The 25,389-nt window shown below is 32.1% G+C and overlaps 3 protein-coding genes across 3 annotated transcripts; 1 reads left to right on the forward strand and 2 right to left on the reverse strand.

Annotated features, from left to right (window-relative positions):
- LOC137834728 (small ribosomal subunit protein eS19z-like) lies at positions 1-1,595 on the forward strand. Its single transcript, XM_068642887.1, has 4 exons — positions 1-244; positions 782-872; positions 988-1,171; positions 1,367-1,595. Exons 1-4 carry the CDS (start codon positions 161-163, stop codon positions 1,437-1,439), a joined length of 432 nt encoding a protein of 143 aa, XP_068498988.1. The 5' UTR covers positions 1-160; the 3' UTR covers positions 1,440-1,595.
- A 3,013-nt stretch (positions 1,596-4,608) lies between these two features.
- On the reverse strand, positions 4,609-10,200 carry LOC137834726 (uncharacterized). The gene is made up of 12 exons (XM_068642884.1): positions 9,953-10,200; positions 9,710-9,812; positions 8,608-8,683; positions 8,330-8,426; positions 7,520-7,622; positions 7,285-7,418; positions 6,857-7,034; positions 6,302-6,456; positions 5,938-6,147; positions 5,393-5,740; positions 5,179-5,305; positions 4,609-4,926 (listed from the first exon to the last, which is right to left on the reverse strand). Exons 1-12 carry the CDS (start codon positions 10,091-10,093, stop codon positions 4,775-4,777), a joined length of 1,824 nt encoding a protein of 607 aa, XP_068498985.1. The 5' UTR covers positions 10,094-10,200; the 3' UTR covers positions 4,609-4,774.
- A 1,930-nt stretch (positions 10,201-12,130) lies between these two features.
- On the reverse strand, positions 12,131-15,738 carry LOC137834727 (protein LNK3-like). The gene is made up of 7 exons (XM_068642885.1): positions 15,486-15,738; positions 14,557-14,910; positions 14,085-14,179; positions 13,901-13,977; positions 13,379-13,495; positions 13,132-13,283; positions 12,131-12,663 (listed from the first exon to the last, which is right to left on the reverse strand). The coding sequence occupies exons 2-7, from the start codon at positions 14,898-14,900 to the stop codon at positions 12,372-12,374; spliced, it is 1,077 nt and encodes a 358-aa protein (XP_068498986.1). The 5' UTR covers positions 14,901-14,910; positions 15,486-15,738; the 3' UTR covers positions 12,131-12,371.
- Positions 15,739-25,389: the final 9,651 nt, after the last annotated feature.

Below are 25,389 nucleotides of genomic sequence, written 5' to 3' on the forward strand. Positions count from 1 at the left end.
ATTGGGCCGCATCATAGGTTTCTACCAAAACCCTAATATCTGAGTCACAAACCCTATTTTTTGGTGTTGTGAGAATCTCCGATAGATAGAGAACGCGGCATAACCTTTCTTCTCTGTGTGTGTGCATCAACCACAGCCAGAAGCCGAACCAGAAGCCGCCATGGCCACTGCAAGGACTGTCAAGGACGTTTCTCCCCATGAGTTCGTCAAGGCCTACTCTTCTCACCTTAAGCGATCTGGCAAGGTCATTCCTTCTCTTGTTTCTATTTTGGCTTCAAGGAATGTTGTTCATTTTCTCTATTGTTTTTATGATGTTTTTGTTCAGTGGTTATGTTCATCTGTGTTTCTGTATAAAGTTGAGTGTTTTCAATTGGGTTGTGTTCAAGTTTGCAACTTGATCTTCTTTGATGCGAGTGAGCTTTCTGTGTTGAGTTTGATCATAAATGAGCATGATAAAGGAAGTTTATTAGCATCTGCATAGGAAATAGATGACCTATTGTATAGGTGATTCAGAAGGAAGCATTTGTTTGTAATTTGGGATTAGTCTCTTTCTTTTAGTAGTGTGTTGACCTAGCTTTAGGAAGATCTTTCATTTGGTTGCGATTTTGTATGTTTTAAACAGGTTCTTTATGTTCTGGGTTGTGTAATTGTGACTAATTCTCTGAACAGTGGGGAACTTTTTGTCAGTTTTAATTGGTTATTTTCACTATATGGGTGATGTCTTTTAAAAATATCTTGTTATTGATATGTCTATTTAATTTTTACTTTTGGTTCTAAGCAGATGGAGCTGCCTGAGTGGACTGATATTGTTAAAACAGCAAAATTTAAGGAGTTGGCTCCCTATGATCCTGACTGGTACTATGTTAGGGCTGGTGAGTTTCTTTTTGACTGTGCTTTTGTAATGCAATTTCTGTTCAATTTGTTGAAAATTTCAATGATATGGTGGTGAGATGTGCTGTGTTTAATTCAAATCTTGAACAATTTCAGCTTCCATGGCAAGAAAGATCTACTTGAGAGGAGGACTTGGTGTTGGTGCATTTCAGAGGATTTATGGCGGGAGCAAGAGGAACGGTAGCCGTCCACCTCATTTCTGCAAGAGCAGTGGTTCCATTGCCCGTGACATTCTTCAGCAGTTGCAAACCATGAACATCATTGAACTAGATACCAAGGGGTAAGCTCTCTAATTGGGTAGTCTCCTACAGTTTATTTTATCTATTCTACAATGTTAAGGATTATAGCTATAGCTTGTCTTTGGCAATTATTGAGTTGTGCTGCATAGCTTGTCTTTGGCAATTGTTTGTCCTTCTGCATCAGAATGTGATAATCTTTATTCATGTGATAACATTGATCCACCCTTTTATCTCAGTGGCAGGAGAATCACTCCCAGTGGCCGGCGGGATCTTGATCAAGTTGCGGGACGCATTGTGGTTGCACCTTGATCTTTAAACTGCCTATAAAGTCTAGTCTGCTGTGATGTGAGGATAACAGATGTGTTAGAGAGATGTGAGGATAACAGATTATGCGCAAATTTTTGATTTTAGACTTGTCTTTCTACTTATTGGACGTGCTTAATGTTTATGATGTTGTTGCTTTCAGTCTTTAAGGAGTAACCATGCATTTGCCATTATGATCTCTTTAATTTCTGTAGCACTGGTCACTTCTCCCATTATCGTTTAATATGCAGAAAATAAATTAAACCAGTATGAATAAGTTTTTGCTAACAATGTCAAATAATATATTATGTAATCATAGGATGGATTAATTTTCCATTGTTAGTTCTGTTATGAGATTTGATTTTTTGTGAGTGATTAACCATGTTTTTAAAAAAACTGATAGGATAAAAATGTATAATGTTTCTCTCTTGTAAGTGCTTAATGATTTTTGCACTAGTGTATATTATATGCATTATCCTTAAAAAATAAAGAATAAAATAGATTGTTTGGTTATCATTGAAACATAAGCAAGAAGCATGGCTGATAATCTATATACAATATATACTGGAGGTTGCATACCAAGATGGCCTTTCAAATACTAAATTTATGTTAAATGAGGAAGTAGTACACAATAAAGATGAAAATGATTTTGATTATGAATATATATCTAATGATGCTAACGATAATATCGGTGATGATTACAAAATTATATGATAAAGATGAAGAAGATGATGACATGTTTTAAAATATATTTGGTTAACTCTTCATATTAATCCACATACAAAATATACCCTCGCCATTTAGTTATATATAATTCAGAGAATTATGAAAAATACTTATATAATACAGATAATTATGAAAAATACTTATTAAATTTAAGTGAATCTATGTATTATGAATATAACGTTATATACAGGATACAATTTTTCAGAGATAAGTTGTTAAAGAACTCCTCAATATATTAATGACATGTGAGTGTGTTATTTCACCATATATGAGTGTGTTATTTCACCTTATATTATATAATAAATAAAGTGACTTGATTTCCAATTGTATAAGATCATAACCAATTTATCATATTAAATAGGTGAGTACATATGTATTAAGATTTTAATTAATGTCTTCTGGGAATGAGGTTGGAATGAGGTTGGAGTAAGGATTCGTTGTTTGTTTCTATTATTTTTGAGTTGCTTGTGCGGATGGAGAAGCACGTGAGTAGTAAATTGACATCTTCACACAAATATGCGAATTTGAGAAGATTACATGTAGGAATATATCATTTTACGTTGATACTTTGCTGCATCACAATTTTCTCAAACTGGACATTGTGCGAGGAATCAATGCAGAGAAAGCATTTTGAAAAAGGTAAAATCAAGGTAAAATCGATTATCATCCAATATTTTGTCATACAAAAAATGTTCAGGAAAATCGTCGATTTTGGAGACTTTGTATTGAAGGGATAATCGATTCTTGTTTAGCTTTAGTCATGAAAATCAATTTTTGCAAACTTTGTACTTATGAGATAATCGATTCTTGTTTATCTATTTATCCTGAAAACATGATAATCGATTTTCATGCTTGTTGTATAGAATGCCAAATTGATTTTTATTTAATTAGGACTTTAAATATTCACAATTTATATTTATTTAAGATTTTGAATATTTTAGGAATTTTATATATTTATTTTTTTTTATTTAAATAGGACTTTAAATATTTAGGATTTGTATTTGCATTAATTTAAAAATCTGAATATTTAGAAATTTTATATATTTTAAATTTTTTATTTAAATAGAACTTTAAATATTTTGAATTTGTATTTGTATTTATTTAAAATTCTGAATATTTTAGAAATTTTATATATTTTTTATTTAAATAGAACATTAAATACTTAGGATTTGTATTTATTTAAAATTTTGAATATTTTAAAATTTTTATATATTTCATATTTTTTATTTAAATAGGACATTAAATATTAAGAATTTTATTTATTTAAGATTTTAAATAATTTATAAATTTTATATATTTCATATTTTTATTTAAATAAAACATTAAATATTCATAATTCGTATTTATTTAAGATTTTGAATATTTTAAGAATTTTATATATTTCAAATTTTTATTTAAATAAAACTTTAAATATTTAGGATTAGTATTTATTTATTTATTTAATATTTTGAATATTTTAAGATTTTTATATAATTCATATTTGTATTTAAATAGGACATTTAGAATTTGTATTTATTTAATATTTTGAATATTTTAAGAATATTATATATTTCATATTTTTTATTTAAATATGACATAAAAAATTAAGATTTTTTTATTTAAATTTTTGAATATTTCAATAATTATTTATTTTTATGTAACAATATCCAATTTCATATTTATTTCAAAATTTAACAATATCCAATTTTTACATATATAACCTGTTTTAGACAAATGAATATTATGTCAGTGAAGCATGTGAGTACCACCCATTTTCCGCAAATGATTAGTGGAACTTCAAATTCTGACTATTATTTTTTCTGAAAATAATTATTTACAACAATTTAATTAACCCAAATTTAAAAAAATATTAATTTATTATTTAATATAACATGAGGAAGTTTAAAAGTTTACATTTTATACAAATTAAATTGTTTTTCGGTCATCACATCACTCACAAACTTCATAAATCATCTTAACAAATTCACTCTAACATCCTTCAATCTAAACAACATTCTCTCCCCACAAATACAAATCCCCTCTCCATTCCTACAAATTCCCTCCTCAATCCAAGCACAACGTAAGTGAAAGGAAAAAATATCTTTACTAAACTCAAGGAATTGTAATTATCCCAATCACGTGCTTCGCACGAGGAAAACACATAAGCTAAAATTTATTTTATTATATTGTCTTTTCCAATGTTTCTTCCAACTAAACAGAATCAATTGAATAATTTGCACTAATAATATATAATTTGATTCTCTTCATTGCAGAAGATTATCATATCAGATTATTCTGATGTACTAGATATTAGAATGTAGGAGAATATCAATTTATTTTGTCTATATAAATTCTTACTCGTACATTCACTTGATTTCAAAACCAGGTTTCAGAATAATGTATAATTTGATTCTGTTCATTGCAGAAGATTATCATATCAGATTATTCTAATGTACTAGATATTAGAATGTAGGAGAATATCACTTTATTTTTTCTATATAAATTCTTACTCATACATTCACTTGATTTCAAAACCAGGTTTCAGTGCTACCTGCTGGAAGCACAAGTTTGAACAACACCGGTTGGATAACAGAAACAGAAAGTTGTAGTGAAACCGCAAGCTAAAATAATTCAGTTCAGTGCCTAAAGTGCCTCACATTGGTAAAGAGTAGTGAAACACCATATTTGTTACAACAATCTATGGCATCCTGGTCCCTCATGCTCCCACCTGGTTCTGCAATAACACCAATTCCACTTTCACATGCTTCTTCCACAGCATCTTTCCAAGCTGTTCAGAGATTGAGAGATGTATCCATGTTAACAAAATGATCAAAATGAAAAAGCAACTATCACAACATAGCTATTCAATTTGGTATAGACTTTAGTTTCAGTGCCTAATATTGTCTTGGTTTTATTTGTCTCCAAAGAATGTATGCATCAGAAAGAATTCCTAATACACCACTAAATGTGTTGTTCATAACACAAACAAAACACAGTGAACTCCGGTATTGCAAACATTTTATATGACAATAACACTTACCAAATGGAAAGAAGGCATCACTGGCCAAGGCTGCTCCTTTAACTTCATCTCCAGCTTTTCTCATTGCTATTCTCAAGCTCTCCACACGGTTTGGTTGCCCACTTCCCATACCTAACATACAATTGTTCTGCAAAAGATTATAACAAAAGGATCAGTTTCTTGAACTTAAACAAGGTAGAGAAAAGTTTCATGGTATGGTATGAGAGATTACAACCTTGGCTATCACAATAGCATTGCTTTTGACATGCTTCACACACAACCATGCAAACTCCGCATCACGCAGTTCATCAGCTTGTGGAGCCTTCCCCGAGACGACGTTGAACTTGATGTCTTGAGGGGTTAAGTCATCTGAATCCTGAGCTAACCAACCTCCACCAACCTGTCTGAGTGAAAGCTTTCCCGCTTCATTCTTTTTTGCTTCAAGAATCCTTAGAGTCTTGGACTTCCCACGCAGAATCTCAAGTCCCTTCTCTGAATAGCTAGGTGCAACTACTATTTCATAAAACATCCTTGTCTGACCGTCTGTGGGGCTTCTGAATTCTCGGATTTCTCTAGCAAGTGCCTAAAATATATGAAAATATTAGAAACACTAAGTATATATCATTGTTCCTCCTTGGCTTAAAATGCAAAACCACGAACTGGGTCACCTTGCATCACTTGAAAAGAAGAAAAAATATATTTGATATAGATAAGAAACCAAAAACAACAGTAAAAATCAAGCATTATCCGACTCAGATTAAATTCAAATAGAATATTTACCTCATCAATTTCCGTGTTGAAGGCTACAATTCCACCAAATGCACTCACGGGATCGGCTTTAACAGCCAGTCTGTAGGCTTCAAGAATATCATCACGAGATGCTACCCCACATGGATTGGTATGCTTCACTACTACACAGGTGGGGTTCTTAAACTCACATACACAGTTCCAAGCTGCATCAGCATCCAAGTAGTTATTATATGACATCTCCTGCATGATAATTTTAAGGTTGTAATGTTAGGGGAATTGCATAATGATTTATAGAAACTGTACAAAATTTCAATAAAAAACTCTTGAAATATGAGATACATTTGGCAGTAAATTTAGATGATCAGATGAAAGATATTAGTGGGTTGACTCCCACCTTTCCATGGTGTTGGATGGCTGTAGCAATTCCACCAGCATTAACCTCAGAAAGTTTTTTGTCGACATAGAATGCAGCTTTTTGATGGGGATTTTCACCATAACGGAGAGAGCTTTTGAGTGAAAGAGGCACTGTTAAGCTAGGAGGGAATTTATCTGTCATCAAGTAGAGAATAAGTAAATGTATTGAGCACATAAAAACTAACAATAGCACTTGAAATATTTAAATTAAATACATATTATATATAGCATGATGTACCTCGCATAACAATATACAGACAGTTCTGTTCTTGATACTGTAAACTATTTTCAGAATTAAATATATGATTTCAAATTTGTTCATGATTTCAAAAACTTCAAAATTAGAAAATATATGAGATACATGAATATTAGTACACCAATTCATCTGCTAGGTGTAGAATAAGCTTTAACATTATGGGATTATATTTATGAATTATTATCATTTTCTTGTAATCAACGTTTCCATCTCACAAGTAAATGAAGTAACAACAGTTGAGTGTGAATCAATAATTAATTCCTCACAAACTTGAAGTACCTCCCACACTCTGCTTCCACAACCACTCAGATACCGCAGAATCATAGGAAGCAACATGTTGAAAAGCTTTCCATGCAAGTTTTAGTCTGAACTTTTGATCATCCTGGTTTCCTTTAAGAAATTCCAGAAGAGCAGGGTAATCTTCTGTATCAACCACTACTAAAACATCCTTGTGATTCTGCTCAAAAAAGAATTTATCACCATATATTCAAAATATTTCAATAGAAAAAATAAAAAATTCAGGTCAAAGTCAGTATGCGATGAACAGGAGTTCTTGTACTTTCCACAGAAGTAGTTCAGTGGTATACAGGATATTTTCTGAGCCATTCTAGAAACCTTTTAAGTTTTCATGACAAGATATAGCTTTATGAATGGAGCCAAGAGATCAAATTTATTAGAGGTTTGGCATATTCAGTCAAACAAACCACCTTTGCAGCAGCTCTAATCATGGCTGGACCACCAATGTCAATATTTTCAATTCCATCCTCAAATTCAATGCCACCAGCTGATGTGACTTTATCGTAAAATGGGTACAAGTTCACCACCACAACATCAAAAGTACCTAAAAGGGAAAATTTTAAATCACAAAGGCTAAACGAGCACAACCTAAATTGAACAGAAAACTAGCACCATGAACTTATAGCTGTCGATAACATATCTTACCAATTCCATGTGTATTAAGAGCTTCAATGTGATGTTTTAGGTCCCTTCTAGCCAGGATACCCCCATGTACGTTAGGGTGCAAAGTTTTGACGCGGCCATCAAGCTGTGAAAAAACCCAATGCATTCTTGTCATAAGCTTGCACATGTTTAAGCAAACTTCAAAGGAGTTAGTGAGCCTTCTGATAGTAAGTCCATATTGAGACCAAACCCAGACACAACGGTAAAAGCTGTAACTAGGGGAATGGTTGGCTATGGGCCTAAATTTATGATATATTCACTCTGTTATGAGGGTGTCAACGTTTATAAGATTAACATATTGGAAACCATTAAAGTTACTTAAAAGAAACATCATAACAGCTAAAGTTCTGCAGGAAAATATCAGCAGAAAACTAAAGTCTTGTAATCCAATAAAAAACATTAAAAGCAGCATGACAAAGCAATTAGAAAACACGATTAAGACCCTGCTTAAATAAGCTTTTTCTTCAATATACACATAGTAGATGAAAATAAGGTAAAATTGATTAAGTTTCTGTTTACAAGTTAAAATCAACTCATACACGTCAGTTTTCGGAGAGGGCCACTAGATTAGAGAACTTCTATAATAGTTAAAGTGCAAAAGTTTTTTAATTAAATATGGAGAAACTTAATTCATTTTACATCCTTATTTTCTTTTTCTAGAAGTTCTCATAAAAATGTTTATCCAAACAGGGCTTGATCACATGATAATTCATAGACGTATGATCAGAAGTTCCAGCACTAGAATTGTTCATGAGTTTAGAGAGGAGAACTCAAGCAGCAAAGCGCACACACCATTTCAGGGAACTGAGTAAGCTGTTCTACTTTAGTAACAGCTACTCCAGCGCTCTCCAAAGAAGAAGCTGTTCCTCCAGTTGAAACAATAGTGTATCTACAATTTAATAGAGGAACTGTCAATAGTTCACTATAGCAACTGAAGCTTCTTGAGATTCCATAAACCATATAAAAAAGGCAAGTATGGATAAATAGAATAAAAAAATAAAGGAGTATAAGAAACACAAGTATTCTAACATGTTAGAAAATGAGCTCATTGATTGAAATAATTTATTTACCCTAATTCCTGGAGCCCATTGCCAACAAATGCAAGATCTTTCTTATCTGACAATGATATCAAGGCTTGCTTGCTCCCTGTTTCACAGCAAAACACCGTATGCCAGAAACAGTTATTCTTACATTTTAAATATACAAAACATCACCAAAGGGTAAAATATGGGTATATTTTGACACTTAAAAAATTAACAGTAAAGATGTATTGTCTAAACTGAAATCACAGAATAAATACAAATTCACTCATAATTAAAATTAACTGGTTTGAATGGAACAGAGGTAAGGAAAGTTATTCAAAACATTTTTGTGGCGCAAATCACCAAACCTTAATAGATTGGGACTGGTTTGTATCTTAAATTAGGAGGACTTACTGTACGCCAAACATACAAGATACAACTGCTGCGGATGTATTTAATATAGTAAAACACTGAATTTATTTATTCACAATTGTCTCAAAAGCAGTTATTATTTATGCAATTATGTCTTGCACTCAAACTTACAAGTGATCCTTAGAAGTCAAAAGGCTCAGACATTTGAAGATAGCTCTGTAAATGCTAATTTGAAGACACAAACAAAAGTTGCAAAACAAATAGTTGCTAATGCATTACCAACCAACTCATAACAGTGGATATGAACAAGGGGAGTCTTTGCATGTTTGGAATAACATTTAGGATGCACGCAACATAAAGTTACCAAATAATCATCAGCAAAACATCCACACAGAATCAATGATTCTGCATACTACTCCTGGAAATAATGAATAGCTTATGTGTGATAGAAAAAGGACCAGAAACATTAGTAAGCCCAAAATCTCGGCAAAAATCAGTGCGGATTAATCACACAAGCTCAAGCAATAAAAAACCAAAACAACATTAAGAGAGAAATATAACCACCCTTTGAGATTAGAATAACAAAGACACGAATTCAATCCACTCCACTTGAAGCCAAAGATATGGTATTGTGTAAATCACCCCATTAGATAAAAAAAAAGATTCTTTTTGTTACCCTTTGAGTGGTGAAAAGGCAAAGAGGGTTGAAAACGTACACAAACAAAACCCCTGAATAAAAAAATTGAAAACACAAAGAAAAGAGGTGGTGGGAAAGCACCAGGAGCAGAGGAAGAAGAAGCAGTTTTAGAAGCTGCCAGAGTCTCAATCTCAGCCATGGCTTTGATGGGAACACCCCTGAAGTGCAGTGAAGATGACCGCACCTGAACATGCCCAATTGAAAACCAATATCATTGAACAACAACAGAGTCAGATATTAGCAGATAAACAATAAAATAAAAAAAGCAGTAAGATAACATCAAAGAATAAACTGAAGACAGTGAAAAAAGAAGAAGAGGAATACCAAAGTTGTGGATAAGAGATGGGAAGAGAAGTTGTGGGGGGTTGTGAGGGAATAAGGAGAGTGAAGAGTTCCACAGAGAATGCGAGAGGGGATGGTGGCTGCGGTGGTGGCTGCGGCGGAGGAAGCACCCAACACAAACATCCTCTGAGTTTGTTAAAAGAGTGACACAACCAATGAGTTATGTTAACAAAGCTTTTGACTTAGGTTTGATTGATTCTAATATTATTGTCCTTTTCATCAAATAGGTTGTGTTGCTTTGTTGTGTTCAATGGGCACGTCTTATATGAAACTCAACTCTTCTAAAAACCCAAAATTCAATCACATTTCTTAGCAGAAAACTGTCAAAATTTTATCATTTCTTAACACTATTTACACTTTTATTCTTTCATCTTTTTATTTTCCTATCTAACACCATTTTGTTTTTATTTTTCTATTTAACACAATTTCAAAAATAAAAAAATAAAAAATTAAAAAAAAATGATAATTTTAATTTTAAATGCATTAAAAAAATAAATATTTTTTATATTTAAAATAGTTAAAAATATAATTAATAAATAAAGAAATAAGTTTTTACAAAATAAAAATAAAAAAGTAATAAATTAAAAATGTTTAGTTTAATTTTTTTTAAGAATGAAGAAAATAAAAAATTAAATCCTACAATAACATAAAAGTTGAATCTATAAACAAAAATTTGTATTTATTTTTATTATTATTGATGATGTAATTATGTTCATTTCAAGTAAAAAATACAGGACATAATTAAAAAAAAAACAAAATCAATTAGTATTAATTAGTAGTGGATACAGATAATAAGTGTCTACCCTAAATGCAAAATCCTAAAAAAAATACTAATACAAATATTACACTTAATGCTTAAAAATGAGAATAAAAAAAATACAAAAATAAATAAATATAGAAAATAAAAACAACAACAACAATAAAAATAAAAACAAAAAACAAAAAAAAATAAAGATTGAGAAAAAAAAAACTAAAAACATAAAAAATATAAAATAAAGACAAAACAAAATAAGATAAAAATAAAATATATAAACAAAAAAGAAAAACAAATCAGAATAAGATAAAAATAAGAGATTTAACAGGATACTAAGGATTACCGATTCACATGATGAATTCCGAGTCATCTGAATCATTAAAGACACTAAATAAAAGACACTAAATAGATGAGTCTAAACTTATAAGATGTTCGACATCAAACACATTTATATAACTATCATATAAATCTAGAGGAAATAATATCTAACATCAATATATTTTATTCTACCATGTTGCACAATATTCTATAATTACTAAGTGTTTTTATTTTATATATATTCGTTTACGTGTGAAACCATGAAAATAACATTTTATTGTTTTATAACTTATGTAAGTTGAGAGAGGAAAACATCTACTCTCCAACTCAAAAAGGGGAAAATTGGAAGCATAAGCTGCTAATGTTTCTTGTTTTTTTTCCAAGTACATAACTAGTTTCAACATGTGATAATTTAATTGTTCTTTTAGAAACAACTATTACAAATATATAAATATGTTTAATCTATTGTTTTTATATGATCTAAGCAAAATAAACACATTTTCTTATTAATATATGGATTTTCTTTACTGTACAACGCAATCAAACATGATATAATTGTTCATCTTACAACAAACTATGTATGACAAAATGTAATCAAAATAAATCACGACAAATCATTCATAAAATACAATTTTAATCTTAAAAATAGTTTTTTTATTCATCTTCTTTGTTAATCCTAATTTGAATGAAAAAATAAAACTAGAAGAAGAATACAAATATTTACAAAGTTGGTTAGAAATAATTAACTACACATTCCTTTTACCAAATTAACTTTTTTTTAATCTCTTTTGAAATCAAGAAGAGGTTTTTTCCTTTTTTTTGTCTGCCTTTCTCTTGGTTTTATGGTTGCAAGTTGTTTCTTCCTTCTTGATTTTCATATTTAATTAATCCATTTACTTCCATTGCTGACAGTTTAATCTTAGATTTGCAGAAGGAAACAATTGTTAATCTCACAGAATTGAAAATTTCTTTAGTTTTACATTGAGAGTGTATGTTGTTATAATGGCTTTAATCTGGTTGAATTATGTAAAATCTGTTTTAATTCAAAACTTAGTTATTAACTAGTTAGTAAAAAGAAACAACATCAATTTACTGCAAAAATATTTTCAACTAATCTTGATTCAACAAATTATCATTTCACTCATTTACATTTGAATTGAAATGGAGTTTATTGTATGGAAGAAACTTTTTGAATGAAATAACATACTACAAATAATTCAGATGTAAGAACACTTCAAAACCTGAGTATTGAATAATTACAAGAAATTGATTTTTTGTCTGTCTCATTGGTTTAACTAGTGTCTACTGCAAGGATCACTGTCACACATCTTAACCAAATCCAAGCATGAAAGATTCTTTTGCAGGGTCTTCAGAAGTGGTATATGAACTCATGTCCCTTAGTTGATTACTTGGTTCAAACCTTGGAATCTGTGTATCTGTTGGCAATTCTTGAGCATAGGAGTAGCAAGATTTTTCTTCCCTGTTTAAGGATTCTGAACTGTTTGTTGATGGAGTAAGTGGAGGATCATGTATATTGAACTCCATACTCTTAAACATGAGACTTGCAATTATTCTGTCAATGTTGTTGGTAGCCAATTCCATTGATTTCTTGTCCTGACACCTAGAATTAACATACTGATGATTGAATCAAAGTGAACAAGCACAGAAGCATGTTATATGAACATGATATTGTTATAAAGAATTGTGTCTAACACTAGTTTTGACACTGCAAACAAAGCTTTGAACACATTGTCAACTAAGAAGCCACAAATGGAAAAGAAGCTTATATTATCTTTAGTAAATTACTGCTTGCTTTTACTGGAAATAATCTGAATGAAAAAGAAATATGATGGTTCATGCTGAAAACTCGAATTAAAGCAATACAACTTTGTTTATGGAGGAAATATAACCAAGTTTTTGGCCTAATCAAGCCAAATGAACATCAAATGTTTGTCCAGAAGATAATCTATTTCTTCTAAGTTCTAGAAGTGAATTACATAAAATTCTAAAGTATATATACTTAGACATATATGTGTTAGATAAAGGACAACATAACATAGCAGACAACAAACATTAATCATGTACCTACCTCCTTGTTATTTCATTGTGATCTGTATGTGACAATGATTTTTGGATATTAAGATTTTCATTCTGGTCCAGCATCATTTCATGATGTTGTTCTGTATTTCTGGCAAGACGATACAGGGAATCTCTGAAGCAAAGACGGGTCCTCTCTGTGAACTTATAATGTGAAAAATGTGCAACAAAAAGAATTAGGAAAAATGATTTATAGCACTGAATCAGATGCAACAATTTGAGTTTAGTCACTTTTTTACCTGTCCAATTGCCATCTCAAGATCATTTAGTACAAATTCTTCAAGTGATGACTGCTCATGCATGTCATCATCCATACTGCATTGTTCAAATGGATCTAAAACCTTAGCAGATGGTGCCTTAAAGAAAAACAAACAGATTACATTACACTATGAGCTTTGAAAGCAGATGATTTATTTGCAGCAAAAAAATAAATAAAAGATATCCTTAATGTTTTTTCCATGCGGTGAAGATTAAATAAAAGATAAATTAGTGGGAGAAATGGTTTATGCAAGCATGAAAAACACATGAGAGTTCAAACAAAATTTAAGAAAAGCTTCAAAAAAATAATACTACAATGATCAGGCACAAAAAAAACTTGCCTTGCACCTACTGCAGTAAATAGTATGCAAATAACCTAGATCCCTTTGTGATTATGTGAACTTATATGTGACAATTAAAGAATTTGGAACCTAAAAGATTTTGGTTCAAAGCATGTGTGTACACAACATGCTGATGACTGTTAGACAGAAAGCAATTCTCACCTCTCTATCTGGACAATCCTTTGGACCTGAGTTGCTTGAAACATACATAGAATCTGTGGTATCTTTCTGCAGTGTGCCTGATGGTAAAAAAGCATGCATTTTGAGATATTCTGTGCTCCCAAATCATAAATAATGCTCAAAATATTTGTTTACAATATAGTAATGTCTATGAAAGAATGGTCACCAGGTGTACTGCTGCATTGGTTTTCAGACAAACCGTTGATGGATTTGTCTAGGTTTTCAACATCAAAACATGACACATCTTCAGGTACAGAATCCCTGAAACACACAAGTGGTGATGCAACATCAGAAGACATTCTATTCAATTGTATTAACTCGTTTTTATGGGTAAAGTAGTGAGAATTGAATGGCTCTGCTGTGCTACATTCGTAATGCAAGATAAAAAAATATAAGTTTTTCATGTCATCAAAGAAAAGTTGGAATTTTGCAATGTTACTACAAGTTCATGATAGAGTGTGAACCATTGCTAGTATTATTCTCCTTTTTGATCCATGCATACAAAAAATGGAAAAAAAGTCCATAGTTCTAAAACACCACAGAGCAATTCAATTTGCACTGAACTTCCTGCAATTGAGTGTGTGTACATCTGCAAATTAATTTATTTCAGAATCTCAATCCAGAGGTTAAGTTTGTACAAGAAAGAGTGATTCATCAGTTCGAATCTGGGTAGATCTTGAAGCTGGTAATTAGACTGGTCAGATGAAAGTGCTGTCTGTTGAAAAGATTGCTCATGCAATCTTCCACATAAACTTGAACTGCTAAACTGATCTTTATCATGCAGGGACGGTTCAAGCTCAATTTGATTATTGAATCTTTCTTCAAAGAAATCCATGATAAAAAATTGTTTAGGTGTATTACAACCTTCATTTGTACTTATTTCCCAGTTTGACCAATAGTCTGGTGAAGGATGTCTGTCCAATAAATCCTGATCTCTGGGTATAACATAACCATTAACACCCTTCTCATAGTACCAATCCATGATCTAGTGTCTGCACATAGATTTAAAGAAAATGAAAATTAACTTGTATAAAATCACATACATGCATAATTTGTTGTTCTACATGTTTGGCTAACATACAAAGTGGTATTCCAACATGCCACTGTCATCATTCTACATCATACATGCATGTCAAAATGTCACAAAGGGGAAGAAAGCAACAACATCCAATGTCAAGATCCTCTGAGAGGAACACAACATAAGAATCTTTTCAAACAAAACATAAATAAGGCAAAAAGAAAAGTATGCAGCAGATCAATATTTTCTTTCTTTTCCCTGTTTCACTTTCATTTCCCCTTTCCCAATTTCTCCTTCAAACACCACAAAATAACCTCATATATTCTATACTGTTCAAAACCAATTAGGAGAGTGAGAAGGAAGAAAAAACATTAAATCCATTAAATCAAAAAGGAAAAGAACATGAAACCTCATCATAACAAGAAACCGACTCAACAATACACCACTTTCATACACAGTAAACCACAGATTCTCAAAAACTACAGAAGAGGGCAGATAGTAATCATGATCCAAAATACCAACACTACCAAAAGAGTGAAAAGAGCATACCCTATTGAGAAAACTCAATTTGCAATTGATGAAAACAAATTAGAGAATATGGTGACACCAAAATGAAGACAATTTGAGGTTGGGTTGACAGTAGCTGGATAATGATCAGAGGGTGCCACTGGGAGATTCTAATGAGAAACTATGAAAACCATTCTAAGAGAGAGAGAGAGGGAGAGAAAAAGGTTGCAACTTGAAGGGTTTGTTGTACTAGAAATGAGATTGAGGAAGCAACAGAGAGTGTAAATAAGAAGGCAAAGGAGAAGAAACATGATACAGGTCATGAGTTTGTGGTTGAGAATGTTCTGGTCCCAAACATTTGTGGCTCAAATTGCTCCATCAAAAGCAGCATCCTCATTGGTACATGTGTCAGTACGAGGTTTCATTTTAAGATTTTGGTGCTTCATTGCCATCGCACCATGTGGCATCTGATACCATCAAGATGGAAACCATGTGCATTGCCTACTATTCTGCTTTTCTTATGGACTATTCAAACTTTGCATTAATTATCATATTTTAAATCAAAATCAAACTTAATTTAACTTCATTTTTAAATTCATATTAATCAACTTCTGAAAACTACTTCTCCCCCACCATATTTATAAACGAATTCAAAAATTGTATTTGAATAATGTACTTTTTAAATACTCTTAATTAAACATTTGAAATGAATCATGTAAATTTTTTCAATAGAATCTAAATATTTATCAAAGCCTCTTTTAATTATTTTAACTTTAAATATATAATAACAATTTTAGAACAATAATATAAATTACTGAAAATTTTGTTACTTCTAAATTATGTGAATTAGTTAAAATAATGAATTTGACAATTTATGTATTTTACAATTCATTTAGTAACATAGTTACTCCTTAGCCATAAATATAAAAAGTGAAAATATTTTTAATACTTAACTGTTGAATTTAATTTTCGTTAAACATCTTATTATTATCATTATTTTTATTTTGTGAATTTATGATATGTTATATTAAGTAAACACTGATTCCGTTCTAATAAGTTATTCACCAATTGTTATATTGAAAGAATTTGCAATAAAATAAAAAAATTATAAAAAAGCAGTAATTTATTCATTTGAATGTAATTAATTATACTTTTTTTTAATAAGAACAAAGTAAGAAAAAATATTTTAAAGATCTCAAGAAAATTAATGAGAAAAAAAGTTTAACTTTGTTACATATAGTGTTAAATTATTTTACATCAAAACATTTTTTAACTTTTCATTGAAAACCGCTATAAGTGAATAAAGTAAAGCTAATTTTTATAAGCACCCATAATTTTTTTTATCTAAAAATTAACTCAAAATTAATGAATTAATTAATATAAAAAGTTTAGGATTAACTTACTTTTGAGTTCAATATTTTGATATGCACAATCCTTTAATTTTAAAACATGTTTCATTAAAAAATACTGGAATAACTCGTACTTAAAATAGTTAAAATTACTCATAAACATACAAAATTTTAATTACTAATCCTTTTAAAAAAAGACTCATACAGATTCATTAATAAGAGATGCACAGCAGCTTGAAATAAATAAGAGAGTCGATAAATCTATAATGTTAATTTATTATTATAGAATAATTTTGCATGATATTTACCATAGGTCATAGAAAATTTATGAAAAAAATAAACAAATAATGAATAATTCATGCGATAAGATAAATATTTCAATCATTTTTATCTTAAAAATTGCATGATTGTGTAGATTATTATAATAAATTGAAAAGGACTCAAGAAAAAAAATAAAAAAATAAAAAGAAAGTGTTATATTAAATTACTGACTTGTTTCTTTTAATTATATTGTCATTAAAATTAAAATTTAAAGTTATGAAAGAGTATGTAGTTACAAATTGAAGTTCTACTCTTGAAACAAATTATTCTAATTTAAGTTTTGTAATAGTCTATTTGATAATTTTTTCAGTCAAATGTACCTTTCTTTCTTTTATATTGAATTACATTTATTTTTATATTAAGTGAACATGGTCAATTAATATTAATTGATACTTTAAATCGATAGGTTAAATTTATGTTGAATTAAATAAGAATAAAAGAAATAAAGCATATACAAAAGAATTAAAATAAATAAACAAAAACGATAAGATGTTACTGTTTTAAAATAGAAAAGAACAAAAAGTGAAAATTGAACTAAAGAGTATTTTTGTAAAAAGAATTGTATTTAAGTATATTTTATAAAAAAATAAAGTACGTCTCTTAATTAGAAAAATCATTAAAATTGACACATGTAAAAAATAAAAACTATTCCATAATAACAAATTTTTATTGTTAAAGTGACTTAATTACAGTTAAATTAAAATAGATCACGAAAAATGTAGAAAAACTTCATAAAAAATAGTTAAATAGAGTAGATACATGGAATGAATGAGTGAGAAATAAAGGTGAAATAATGAAATAACAAGTTAAGATTAAGTTTAAGATTGTATCACAACTATAGGTTGATACTTTGCAACCTCTTATGGTATCAAGTTTATTCAACTTTTCTAATCTTGATGACTTGTATGAAAATGGTGTGATTCTCAATACATATTAATGATAGATTTTTACTCTTTCAAGATGTTAGGGTACTTTGACGATTAACATTTCACTTTTTTTGCCACGTTCCCCTAGGACATGCTTGAGTATCACTTTGTTTGTGTTCAAAAGTTAAGTGTTTTAGACTTTTATAAAAATTCGTGAAATTTCGTTATATTTTTTTGTAATTTTATTCTGAGTCCGTATTGCATTTGAAAAAATCTGCACAAGTACTTTCATATGTTGTTTGCAGCCAGGTAAGGAGGCGCGTCCATAAACAAATCACAAAAAGAAGATACGGGAAAAAAAAACCAGGAGGTTTTGTTTTCGAAAAACCAGTTTTATTCACTATCGGTCTAGGACTTACTACGCCTTACTCCATGGGTATTTCGGTCTCAAATTTGTACCAGACATTCCTCACTGTGTCTATTGAGTTTTGACCTAGATTTAAGCCCCAAATTCGTCCCACAGAATTTGCAATAATTTTTTTTTCATCAATGTCATAGCCGATAGGAAGGTTCGTTTGTGTGTTAAACTGTTTGATTTTTTTCTTAAGTAAATACTCATTCGTTTGACCTGAAATTTGTCGGGTTTTGTCCCAAATTCAGTCGAGATTCTTACGTGAAATTTCAAGAAAAAACTATTTTTTTGTAGAATTTTTCAGAAATTTTATTAAAAACAAAGGTTATCCTCTACCGAAACTCGTGAAATTTCGCCATACTCTCTACAATTTTATTTTGGGTCCGTATTGCATTGTTTGTGCTCAAAAGTTAAGTGTTTTAGACCTCTATTGAAACTCGTGAAATTTCGTCCTAATTTATGCAATTTTATTATAGGTCCGTATTGCATTGAAAAAATCCGCACAAATACTTTCATATGTTGTTTGCAGCCAGGTAAGGAGGAACGTCCATAAAGAAATAACAAAAAGAAGATACGGGGAAGAAATGCCAGGACATTTTGTTTTCGCAAAACTAGTTTTATTGACTCTCGGTTTAGGACTTACTAGGCCTTACTCCTTGGGTATTTCGGTCTCAAGTTTTTACGAGACATTCGTCACCGTGTCTATTGAGTTTTGGCTTATACTTGTGCCAAAATTCTTCCCATAGGATTTGCTATAAATTTTTTATTCATCACAACCAGGGCCGAAAGGAAGGTTCGTTTGTGTGTGAAACTGTTTGATTTTTTCTCTACGTGAATACTCATCTGTTTGACTTGAATTTTGTCGCGTTTTGTCCCAAATTTAGTTGAGATTCTTATGTGGAATTTCAGGAAAAAACTATTTCGAGAGAATTTTTCAGAAATTTTATTGAAAACCAAGGTTATCCTCTACCGAAACTTGTGAAATTTCGCTTTACTTTATGCAATTTTATTCTGGGTCCGTATTGTGTTAAAAAAATTCGTACAAGTACATTTATATGTTGTTTCCACCCAGGTAAGGAGGCACGTCCATAAACAAATCACAAAAAGAAGAGACGAGGAAGAAAAGTCAGGAAGTTTTGTTTTCGGAAAACCAGTTTTGTTCACTCTCGGTCTGGGACTTACTACGCCTGACTCCTTTGGTATTTCAATCTCAAATTTTTACGAGACATTCGTCACTGTGTCTATTGAGTTTTGGCTTATACTTGAGCCCAAAATTCTTCCCACAGGATTTTCTATAAAGTTTTTATTCATCACAACCAGGGCCGAAAGGAAAGTTCGTTTGTGTGTGAAACTGTTTTATTTTTTCCCTACGTGAATACTCATCGGTTTGACCTGAATTTTTTTCCGCGTTTTGTCCCAAATTCATTTGAGATTCTTAAGTGGAATTTCACGAAAAAAATATTTTGGGAGAATTTTTCAGAAATTTTATTGAAAACCAAGGTTATCCTTTACCAAAACTCGTGAAATTTCGCCATACCTTCTGCAATTTTATTCTAGGTCCGTATTGTGTTGAAAAAATTTGCACAAGTACATTCATATGTTTTTTGCAACTAGGTAAGGAGGCACGTCCGTAAACAAAACACAAAAAGAAGATACGGGGAAGAAAAGCCAGGATGTTTTGTTTTCGGAAAACTAGTTTTGTTCAATCTCGGTCTGGGACTTACTATGCCTGACTCCTTGGGTATTTCCGTCTCAAATCTTTACCAGACATTCGTCACTGTGTCTATTAAGTTTTGGCCTGCATTTGAGCCCAAAATTCGTCCCATAGAATTTGCAATAAATTTTTTATTCATTACTGCTAGGGCTGAAAGGAAGGTTCGTTTGTGTGTGCAACTGTTTGATTTTTTTCCTACGTGAATACTCATCCGTTTAACCTGAAATTTTTCGATTTTTGTCCCAAATTCATCAAGATTCTTTCGGGAAATATAAGGAAAAAACTATTTCAGAGAATTTTAAAAAATTTAATTGAAAACCAATGCTATCTTCTACCGAAACTCGTGAAATTTCGCCCTACTTTCTGCAATTTTGTTCTGATTCCGTATTGCGTTGAAAAAATTTGCACAAGTACTTTCATATGTTGTTTGCAGCCAGGTAAGGGGGAACTTCCATAAAGAAATAACATAAAGAAGATACGAGGAAGAAAAACTAGGACGTTTTCGCAAAACCAGTTTTGTTCACTCTTGGTGTGGGACTTACTAGGGCTTACTCCTTGGTTATTTCGGTCTCAAGTGTTTAAGAGACATTTATCAACGTGTCTATTGAGTTTTGGCTTATATTTGATCCCAAAATTCTTCCCACAGGATTTGCTATAAATTTTTTATTCATCACAATCAGGGCCGAAAGGAAGGTTCGTTTGTGTGTGAAACTGTTTGATTTTTTCCTAGGTGAATACACATCCGTTTGACCCGAAATTTTTCAAGTTTTGTCCCAAATTCAGTCCAGATTCTTACGTGGAATTTCAGGAAGAAAATATTTCGGGAGAATTTTTCAGAAATTTTATTGAAAACAAAGGCTAATCGAAACTCGTGAAATTCTGCCCTCCTTTCTGCAATTTTATTCTTTGTCCGTATTGCGTTGAAAAAATTCGCACAAGTACTTTCATATGTTGTTTTTACCCAAGTAAGGAGGCATGTCCGTAAACAAATAACAAAAAGAAGATACGGCGAAGAAAAGCAAGGACGATTTGTTTTTGGAAAACCAATTTTTTTCTTTCTCAGTCTCGGACTTACTATGCCTTACTCTTTAGGTATTTTGGTCTCAAATATTTACCAGACATTCGTCACTGTGTCTATTGAGTTTTGGCTTAGAATTCAGCCCCAAATTCATCCCTCATGATTTACAATAAAATTTTTATTCATCACTGTCAGGGTCGAGAGGAAGGTTCGTTTGTGTGTTGAATTGTTTGATATTTTTCCTAGGTGAATACTCATCCGTTTGACGCGAAATTTGTCGCGTTTTGTCCCAAATTCAGTCGAGATTCTTACGTGAAATTTCAGGAAAAAACTATTTCGAGAGAATTTTTCAGAAATTTTATTGAAAACAAAAATTTTATTGAAAACAAAGGCTATCCTCTACCGAAACTCGTGAAATTTCGCCATACTTTCTGCAACTTTATTCTGGGTCCGTATTGCGTTGAAAAAATTCGCACAAGTACTTTCATATATTGTTTTCACCCAGGTAAGAAGGAATATCCGTAAACAAACACAAAAAGAAGATACGGCGAAGAAAAGTCAGGACGTGTTGCTTTCGGAAAACCAGTTTTTTTAACTCTCGGTCTGGGACATACTACGCCTTACTCCTTGGGTATTTCTGTCTCAAATTTTGACCACACATTCGTCACTGTGTCTATTGAGTTTTGGCTGAGATTTGAGCCCCAAATTCGTCCCATAGGATTTGCAATAAATTTTTTATTCATCACTGCTAGGGCTGAAATGAAGGTTGGTTTGTGTGTTAAACTGTATGAATTTTTTCCTAGGTGAATACACATTTGTTTGACCTGAAATTTGTCGAGTTTTGTCCCAAATTCAGTCGAGATTCTTACGTGGAATTTCAGAAAAAAACTATTTTGGAAGAATTTTCTAGAAATTTTATTGAAAACAAAGGCTATCCTCTACCGAAACTCGTGAAATGTCGGCCTACTTTCTACAATTTTATTCTGGGTCCGTATTGCGTTGAAAAAAATTCGCACAAGTACTTTCATATGTTTTTTTCACCCAGGTAAGGAGGCACGTCTGTAAACAAATCACAAAAAGAAGATACGACGAAGAAAAGCCAGGACGTGTTGTTTCCAGAAAACCAGTTTTTTAAATTCTCGGTCTGGGACTTACTATGCCTTACTCCTTGGGTATTTCGGTCTCAAATTTTTACCACACATTCGGCACTGTGTCTATTGAGTTTTGGCTGAGATTTGAGCCCCAAATTCGTCTCACAGGATTTGCAATAAATTATTTATTCACCATGCCAATGCCGAAAAGAAGGTTCGTTTGTGTGAAACTGTTTGATATTTTTCCTAGGTGAATACTCATCCGTTTGACCCGAAATTTGTGGCGTTTTGTCCCAAATTCAGGCGATATTCTTACGTGAAATTTAATGAAAAAACTAATTTTGGAGAATTTTTCAGAAATTTTATTGAAAACAAAGGCTATCTACCGAAACTCGTGAAATTTCGCCCCACTTTCTACAACTCTTTTATGGGTTCGTATTGCGTTGAAAAAATTTGCACAAGTACTTTCATATTTTTTTTCACCAAGCAAAGGAGAAACATCCATACGCAAATCAAAAAAAGAAGATACGGGGAAGAAGAGCCAGGACGTTTTGTTTTCGGAAAACCAGTTTTGTTCACACTCGGTCTGGGAATCACTACGCCTTACTCCTTGGGTATTTTGGTCTGAAATTTTTACCAGACGTTCGTCACTGTATCTACTGAGTTTTGGCTGAGATTTGAGCCCCAGACTCGTCTCACAAGAATGGCAATAAATTTTTGATTCATCACTGCCAAGGCCGAAAGGAAGGTTCGTTTGTGTGTGAAACTCTTTGATTTTTTTCGTGGGTGAATACTCATTCGTTTCACCTGAAATTTGTCGCGTTTTTTCCCAAATTCAGTGGAGATTCTTACGTGGAATTTCAGAAAAAAACTATTTCGGGAGAATTTTTCAGTAATTTTGTGCAAACCAAGGCTATCCTTTACCGAAACTTGTGAAATTTCGCCCTACTTTCTGAAATTTTATTTTGGGTCCGTATTGCGCTGGAAAAATTCAGACAAGTACTTTCATATGTTGTTTGCACCGAGGTAAGGAGGCACGTCCATAAACAAATCACAAAAAGAAGATACGAGGGAGAGAAGCCAGGACAATTTGTTTTCGGAAAATCAATTTTGTTCACTCTCGGTCTGGGACTTACTACGCCTTACTCCTTGGGTATTTTGGTATGAAATTTTTACCAGACGTTCGTCAGTGTGTCTACTAAGTTTTGGCTGAGATTTGAGGCCCAGACTCGTCCCACAAGATTGCCAATAAATTTTTTATTCATCACTGCCAGGACCGAAAGGAAGGTTCGTTTGTGTGTGAAACTGTTTGATTTTTTTCGTGGGTGAATACTCATCCGTTTGAGCTGATATTTGTCGTGTTTTGTCCCAAATTCAGTGGATATTCTTATGTGGAATTTCAGGAAAAAACTATTTCGGGATATTTTTCAGAAATTTTGTACAAACCAAGGCTATCCTTTATCAAAACTTGTGAAGTTTCGCCCTACTTTCCAGAAATTTTATTCTGGGTCCGTTTGCGCTGAAAAAATTCAGACAAGTACTTTCATATATTGTTTGCACCCAGGTAAGGAGGCACGTCCATAAACAAATAAAAAAAAAGAAGATACGGGGGAGAAAAGCCAGGACGTTTTGTTTTTGGAAAACCATTTTTGTTCACTCTCGGTCTGGGACTTACTACGCCTTACTCCTTGGGTATTTAGGTCTGAAATTTTTACCAGAAGTTCGTCACTGTGTCTACTGAGTTTTGGCTGAGATTTGAGCCCCAGACTCTTCCAAAAGATTGGTAATAAATTTTTGATTCATCACTGCCAGGGCCGAAAGGAAGGTTCGTTCGTGTGTGAAACTGTTTGATTTTTTTTCGTGGGTGAATAGTCATCCGTTTGAACTAAAAATTTTCGTGTTTTGTCCCAAATTCATTGGAGATTCTTACGTGGAATTTCAGGAAAAAACTATTTCGGGAGAATTTTTCAGAAATTTTGAGTAAACCAAGGCTATCCTCTACCAAAACTTGTGAAATTTCACCCTAGTTTCTGAAATTTTATTTTTGGGTCCGTATTGCGCTGAAAAAATTCAGACAAGTACTTTTATATGTTGTTTGCACCCAGGTAAGGAGGCACGTCCATAAACAAATCACAAAAAGAAGATACGGGTGAGAAAAGCTAGGACGTTTTGTTTTCGGAAAACCAGTTTTGTTCACTCTTGGTCTGGGAGTTACTACGCCTTACTCCTTGGGTATTTTAGTTTGAAATTTTTACCAGACGTTCGTCACTGTGTCTACTGAGTTTTGGCTAAGATTTGAGCCCCAGACTCGTCCCACAAGATTGGAAATAACTTTTTGATTCATCATTGTCAGGGCCGAAAGGAAGGTTCGTTTCTGTGTGAAACTGTTTGATTTTTTTTGTGGGTGAATACTAACCCGTTTGACCTGAAATTTGTCGCGTGTTGTCCCAAATTCAGTGGAGATTCTTACGTGGAATTTCAGGAAAAAACTATTTCGGGAGAATTTTTCAGAAATTTTGTGCAAACCAAGGCTATCCTCTACCAAAACTTGTGAAGTTTCGCCCTACTTTCTGAAATTTTATTCTGGGTCCGTTTTGCGCTGAAAAAATTCAGACAAGTACTTTCATATGTTGTTTGCACCCAGGTAAGGAGGCACATCCATAAACAAATCACAAAAAGAAGATACGGGTGAGAAAAGCCAAGACGTGTTGTTTTCGGAAAACCAGTTTTGTTCACTCTTAGTCTGGGAGTTACTACGCCTTACTCCTTGGGTATTTTAGTTTGAAATTTTTACCAGACGTTTGTCATTGTGTCTACTGAGTTTTGGCTAGGATTTGAGCCCCAGACTCGTCCCAGAAGATTGGAAATAACTTTTTGATTCATCATTGCCAGGGCCGAAAGGAAGGTTCGTTTGTGTGTGAAACTGTTTGATTTTTTTTGTGGGTGAATACTAACCCGTTTGACCTGAAATTTGTCGCGTGTTGTCCCAAATTCAGTGGAGATTCTTACGTGGAATTTCAGGAAAAAACTATTTTGGGGAGAATTTTTCAGAAATTTTGTGTAAACCAAGGCTATCCTCTACAAAAACTTGTGAAGTTTCGCCGTACTTTCTGAAATTTTATTCTGGGTCCGTTTTGCGCTGAAAAAATTCAGACAAGTACTTTCATATGTTGTT

The sequence above is a fragment of the Phaseolus vulgaris genome, chromosome 5, assembly GCF_000499845.2.
Source record: "Phaseolus vulgaris cultivar G19833 chromosome 5, P. vulgaris v2.0, whole genome shotgun sequence".
Lineage (NCBI taxonomy): Eukaryota > Viridiplantae > Streptophyta > Magnoliopsida > Fabales > Fabaceae > Phaseolus > Phaseolus vulgaris.